The 7173-nt window shown below is 45.3% G+C and overlaps 1 protein-coding gene across 1 annotated transcript in view; it reads left to right on the forward strand.

Annotated features, from left to right (window-relative positions):
* The window catches only part of LOC105515510, a 34515-nt gene extending 28925 nt beyond the window's left edge, over positions 1-5590 (forward strand). The window contains exon 4 of the mRNA XM_011947340.1: positions 5321-5590. Coding sequence (XP_011802730.1) covers positions 5321-5590 — 270 coding nt within the window. The remainder of the gene's footprint in view (positions 1-5320) is intronic.
* Positions 5591-7173: the final 1583 nt, after the last annotated feature.

Raw genomic sequence — 7173 nt, forward strand, 5'->3', positions numbered from 1 at the left:
AAAAAAAAAAAAAGATGTAATTTTTTACTTCACTGAGACAATAACTCTTTTCTTTAACCTTTTCTTTTTATTATTATACTTTAAGTTCTAAGGTACATGTGCACAATGTGCAGGTTTGTTACATAGGTATACATGTGCCATGTTGGTTTGCTGCACCCATCAACTCGTCATTTATATTAGGTATTTCTCCTAATGCTATCCCTCCCACAGCTCCCCACCCCCCGACAGGCCCTGGTGTGTGATGTTCCCTGCCCTGTGTACATGTGTCCTCATTGTTCAACTCCCTCCTATGAGTGAGAACATGCAGTGTTTGGTTTTCTCTCCTTGTGATAGTTTGCTTAGAATGATGGTTTCTAGCTTCATCCATGTCCCCACAAAGGACATGAACTCTTCCTTTTTTATGTCTGCATGGTATTCCATGGTGCATATGTGCCACGTTTTCTTAATCCAGTCTATCGTTGATAGACTTTTGGGTTGGTTCCAAGTCTTTGCTATTGTGAATAGTACCTCAATAAACATACATGTGCATGTGTCTTTATGGTAGCATGATTTATAATCCGTTGGGTATATACCCAGAATGAGATCGCTGGGTCAAATGGTATTTCTAGTTCTAGATCCTTGAGGAGTCACCACACTGTCTTCCACAATGGTTGAACTAATTTACCCTCCCACTAACAGTGTAAAAGCGTTCCTATTTCTCCACATCCTCTCCAGCATCTGTTGCTTCCTGACTTTTTAATGATCGCCATTCTAACTGGCATGAGACAGTATCTCATTGTGGTTTTGATTTGTATTTCTCGGATGACCAGTGATGATGAGCATTTTTTCATGTCTGCATAAAAGTCTTATTTTGAGAAGTGTTTGTTCGTATCCTTTGCCCACTTTTTGATGGGGTTGTTCATTTTCTTCTTGTACATTTGTTTCAGTTCTTTGTAGACTCTGGATATTAGCCCTTTGTCAGATGGGTAGATTGCAAAGATGCCTTTCTTTTCTGTTTGTTAGTTTTCCTTCTAACAGTCAGACCCCTCAGCTGCAGGTCTGTTGGAGTTTGCTGGAGGTCCACTCCAGACCCTGTTTGCCTGGGTATCACTAGTGGAGGCTGCAGAACAGCAAATATTGCTGCCTGATCCTTCCTCTGGAAGCTTCGTCCCAGAGGGGCACTCACCTGTTTGAGGGGTCTGTCAGCCCCTACCGGGAGGTGTTTCCCAGTCAGGCTACATGGGGGTCAGGGACCCACTTGAGGAGGCAGTCTGTCCATTCTCGGAGCTCGAACACTGTGCTGAGAGAACCACTGCTCTTTTCATAGCTGTCAGACAGGGACGTTTAAGTCTGCAGAAGCTGTCTGCTGCCTTTCGTTCTACTATGCCCTGCCCCCAGAGGTGGAATCTATAGAGGCAATACGCCTTGCTGAGCTGTGGTGGGCTGTGCCCAGTTCATGCCTTCTCAGCCTCTTTGTTTACACTGTGAGCCACTCAAGCCTCAGCAATGGCAGATGCCCGGCCCCCCATCAAGCTGCAGTGTCACATGTCGATCTCAGACTTCTGCGCTGGCAGTGAGCAATGCTCTATGAGTGTGGGACCAGCTGAGCCAGGCAACAGGAGGGTATCTCCTGGTCTGCCAGTTGCTAAGACTGTGAGAAAAGCACAGTATTTGGTCAGAAGTGCACCATTTCTCCAGGTACAGTCTGTCAGGCTTCCCTTGGCTAGGAAGGGAAAATCCCCCGACTCCTTGCGTCACCCGGTGAGGTGATGCCCCTCCCTGCTTCAGCTCTTTGGGCTGCGCCCACTGTCCAATAAGTCCCAATGAGATGAACCAGGCACCTCAGTTAGAAATGCAGAAATCACCCATCTTCTGCATCGATCTTGCTGGGAGCTGCAGACCAGAGCTTTTCCTATTTGGCCATCCTGGAAGAGACCTTCCCTTTGTATTCCAAGCCTTCTGAATTCTCCCATCAATGCAGCCTCCTCATATTGGATGGACTTTATATTTTTGCTTTTCTAGAAATTCAGAAATCCTCAGTGGAAAGACTGTTTATTAATATGAGTTATCTCCAGACAGGACAAAGGTGTGGTCCATGGATGCTGTGGATTGGCCATGACCAGGCTCTCAGGTGACTCCACTCATGTGATTTTCAAAGAAAGATTGCTGTTTGGCCAGTGAGCAGCACTGGGCACTGTGGGTCAGACTCAGTGTCCGCATGGTGGAAACCCAAAACTTGCAACCCCCCAAACTCCACAGGGCTGGGAAGATGGAGTCTGCACTCACTGACACAGATTTAGCAGCTGGATATGGTCCCAGCACCCCCATCTTCTTCCATGTCCTGCTTGCCAGCCTCTCCCTCCAACAGCTCCCATGTACCAACAGCTGCCAGATACTGATAAATCCATGGGGAGAGTTGGGGGCAGGCAGTGGGAGCAACACATTTGCATCCATCACCCCTCCTCTGTGAGGTCACTGAAGGGGATAAGAGAGACCTGGAGAAGCCACTCTAGCTCTGGACGTCAGGAGGGCTGCTTCCACCATGGCCTGGGCACCTGTTCTCCTGCTGATATTCTATCACTTCTCAGGTAGGGACAGGTCTCGTGTCCTGGGGAAGCCCCCTAGCCTGAGTTCTTGCCCTGTATTTCACTCTCACCCTTTGTCCTGATTCCTCACTCACGATCGTCTTTGCTTGCAGGTTCCCTCTCTCAGCCTTTGCTTATTCAGCTGCCCTCCCTCTCTGCACATCTGAGAAATGTTATAAGACTTCCCTGTACCTCAAGCCGTGGCTGCATTGTTGGTGGCTGTCACATATTCTTGTACCAGCAGAAGTCACGGAGCCTTCCCCAGTATCTCCTGAGATACTACTCAGACTCAAGTAAACAGCAGGAATCTGGGGTCCCCAGGCACTTCTGTGAAAGATTCCTCGGGCAACATGCAGGGATTCTGCACATTTCTGAGCTCCAGCCTGAGAACAAGTCCGACTATTACTATTTTACATATCACAGCAACAGTGGCACTTTAACAGTGCTCCATACTTATGAGGAAATGAGATTAGAACCTCTCCTGCATTCTTTCTGCCTTGTGCAGGCAACAATACACTGTCTGGGACCAAGTGTGGCTCATCAGTAGCAACTTTGTTGTTTGTATTTTTCATTCTTCAGCACAGGGTGGACCCTTTCTACTGGCCTCCATTAATAGTGAGCGTCAAACAAGACAGTCTGTGGGTGACTCCAAAGACCAACTCAGGGTCTCCTCATGTTAGCTAGCTTGGACTACTCTTTGGCTCCTCCCCAGAGATCTCAGCTTCTCTTGAATTCTCCAGGTGCCACAAGCACTGATTTCAGTCTTGGCCTTGCACTTTCCCTGAGCAGCTTCTGACTCTCCTCTCATTACATCTCCATTTATGACCTGTCACCCACTCAATGTATTAAAAGACAGAGCATTTTGCAAGGTACTTTTACTGGACTTTAACCCCAAATCCACCCAGCTTCCCTAGCTCATCCCAGATCTGCTTCTCATGAGGCTGATGAGAGGTACAAGGGCTGTGACCCTTGCAGAGTCCGTTCTTGAAAATGCCCCCCAATAAAGCCTGATTAGTGCCAACGCCACAGGACATTGTTCTGTTTCCTTTGCAGGTGGTGCCAGTGAGGAAAGTTCTTCCTCATGAATATGAATATTTTGGAGCATGAAACAGCTGAGCCAATCTGGGGAGGGCAGGCAACCCCTTGTGATGGTGGCCAGCTTGCTTGATTGGGATTGTCACCGACCATGTGACAATGGGATTATGTTGCATATCACAGATGCTCTGGACCCTCAGGTGTGCTGGGGAACTCTGGTTAAAGAATAGAATTGATCCCTTTGTTCATATTCACTATGCTAGATGCCCTGTTGAGCCCCCTGCAGGACGCTAAACCTCTGACTGCGGCAGCCTTCCCCTTTGATCTGAAGCTGTTATCATATGCTGTCCTGCTCAGGGGATTTGTGTGGGCTGTTACTCTTACATAGCATCACAAGAAGGGGATTCTCTGGAGACTAAATGCAAACTGGAACATCTCCTGGAGGCTGTCCCCTTGATTGTTTGGGAAATATAAAGAGACCATGGGTGCTCTGTGTTTAAAAGAAAACTTCAGAGAGTAGAGTCTGAGTGTAAACCCTTCAATTCTATTTACTCTCTATAAATGTATATAATATCAAAACATAGCTATGTCATGTATTTACACATGTGCACACAAATCTATTGATACATGTTTGTAAGCTCACACATATGCATTATGTTATACATATATGCATTTATACGTCATCTGAAGTTATTGTAATCGTAGTTTTACATACTCAATTTTCCTTTGTGTTTATCCACATTTCACCCCTTTCTTTAACACTTATTTCTTGCAATTTTTGGTGCCTGCTTACTGAGATTATTTTACTAAAAAAGAGCTTCAGAAGTTCATTTAGATTAGGTCTTCTTGTGGCAAATTCTATTGCTTTTTGTCTGGAAAAATGGCATTTTTCTCTTTTTTTATTTTTAAAACTTATCTTGAAGCATAATATGTAAAGTGAAATTTGCAGATCTTAATTGTAAAGTTCAGTGTGCCTTTTATGAACATATATGCTCATGTGTCCAGTGCATACTCACAACATGTCCATTACTGCAGAAGTAAAACATTTTGTTCCAGTCAATGAAATTATCCCATTACAGTTGCCATACAGAATGTGTACATGAAACACGCTTCCCCTGGGGACTCCTTATAAAGTGCGGTGAATTGTGTATCTTTTTTCCCACGGAGGAGGCCAATATGGAAAGCTAAAGACTGAGATGATGTAGAAAACTGCCCTGAGAAGGAACCTCACTCTGCCCTGAGGTAGGGAGCCAGCACTGGTCAAGGCCCCGGTGGAGGATGGCACCTCTGTCGCGTTCACCTGGCCTCTGGTCACAGGCACGATGGACCTGGGCCTGGGCAGCAGGGGGCGCTGTGGGGCTGGCACTTAGAGTCTGTGGGGCTCTCAGCTGGAAAATCAGATACCTGGCGCTGGCCTCTGCCTAGGGCTCACTGGAGCCAGCAGCTGGGTCCTCTCTGGGCCCTTTGGGAGCCTCAGTCCAGGTACATCCCAGGCCTACTCTTCCTAGAAATGACCCAGCCAATGGGACTGCACACTGGCCCAGGGAGGGGCACCGTAGGGCAGGGGAAGAGGAACACATTTGCATGAATGGCCCGTCTCTCTCCTCTGAGGCTACAGGGTGAACGCGAGAGACCTGCAGCGTGGTTTTCTCTGCAGAGATCCGGGAAGTCTGTACCATGGCCTTGACCCTACTCCTCCTCCTCATTCTTGTACTGCACAGGCCAGGACGGCACAAAGCATCCTGATCCCCCAGCTCACTGACGTCGCGTCCCAACTCATGCCAGAGCGGTCCTTTCCTGTTCTCCTTTTTTCAGCGTATAATGGCTGTCTGGGTTTTCAGGCTCCCTCTGGCAGCCTGTGCCGACTCAGTCGACCTCTGCATCTGCCTCCCTGGGAGCCCTGGCCAAGCTCACCCACACTCAGCAGTCAGCATAGCAGCTACGCCATTGAATGCTTTCGGCAGCAGCCAGGGAAGGCCCTCAGTACATGATGCAGCTTTAGAGTGATGGAAGCCACACCAAGGGGGCTGGGATTCCCAGTCACTTCTCAGTCTCCAGGACTGGAGCTGACCACTATAGTGTCATTTCTACAATCCCGTGTGAGGATGAAGCTGGCTATATCTGTGGTACAGATTGTAGCATTGGTGTGCCATTTGGGTAAAGCACAGATGAATGGGGAAGTGAGGCAAAAACTTTTTCTACTCCGCTACCAAGGTTGAAAAATGGCTCTCAGAAACAGTGTCTGCTGGCCTGCATACTCGAATATGTTGTGTGTGTGTGTGTGTGTGTGAGTGTGTGTGTGCTTTAATTTTACAAGTAGAGAGTCAGATATTTTCTGATTCCTGCTTCAAGTTCCCTTGGAAACAGCTTTCCAGGCCAGGCCTCTAGGGAGTGCACACTGATCTGTAATTATTGTGCAAATATTACAATAGAACCTGTCTCCCCCTACTGGTCTGGTGTGTTGTGGCTCTATAGAGGGATGCAAGGAATTTCTCCTTTTCATATTGAGACGCTGGGACTCAGCTGCATACCTCAGTCCTGCCTTATTGAGATCATTTAAATGATCACTCTTAGAAGATAATTTCTGACTTAAATAAATTTAAGATTTCCGTCAACATGCTAGAAAGCATACTCCAGATAAATAAAAATAGAGAGAATGAAGATTTATGGAGATTGAGATGAAAAGTTTTAAACCCTTTGGGAGTTTCTGAAGATATTCTCAGGTGTTCAGTGCCTGGGTTTTGGGAGTAAGGGATAAGGAGGAGAACTTATTTCCAACACACTGAAGATGACAACAGATAAGCAGAAAGCTACCAAAGAAGGAGGAATAGAAATAGCCAGAAATATCATCCTGGTATCCTTGATCTGGAATGAGGGGATTTTATTTATTATTTATTTATTTATTATTTCAAAACAAGTACATCCCATGGAGTCCTTGGCAAAAGCTGAAGGATGTATTGCTTCAGGAAATATCTGTCCAGTAATTAGGTAACAACTAATGTAATTGAGCAGAGACTTCATTAACTTCACATGCAAAGAATGCAGACTTGCAGAACCCTCCCGAAAAACCATGAAGCAACACATCATCAACAATAACAACTCTAGCAAAAACAGGAGCAACAGCAACCAAAATTCTTTACAAAAAGTTCTGATTTCCAGAACTGTCACATTATATTATTTAAAATTTCCATTTGCTAAAGTAAAATAATGAGATAGTCCAAGACACACGAACACGTTGCCATATATAAGGAAACATAACAGAAAAAAAAATTTAAAAAAGAAAAAAAATTAAAAGTTGACAAAAACTATTTTCAAAGAGGCAGAAACACTGGTCTTATTAGACCAATACTTCAACTCCATTAGTTCTCCGTTTGCTCAAAGAAATTTAAAAAATGTAAAAATGTTCAAAAAAGCATGAAAAGAATGTATCTCCAAATAAAGAATATTAATAAAAATATATGAGTCATTGAAATAAACATAGATTATTATTATCCTATTCTAGGAATAGAATGAAATAAGGGTGGAAAAAATACACAGAACCTAAAGACCCCCTTGACACCATCAAGTGTACCAA

Source organism: Colobus angolensis, unplaced genomic scaffold, assembly GCF_000951035.1.
Source record: "Colobus angolensis palliatus isolate OR3802 unplaced genomic scaffold, Cang.pa_1.0 Scaffold260, whole genome shotgun sequence".
NCBI classification, from domain to species: Eukaryota; Metazoa; Chordata; class Mammalia; order Primates; family Cercopithecidae; genus Colobus; species Colobus angolensis.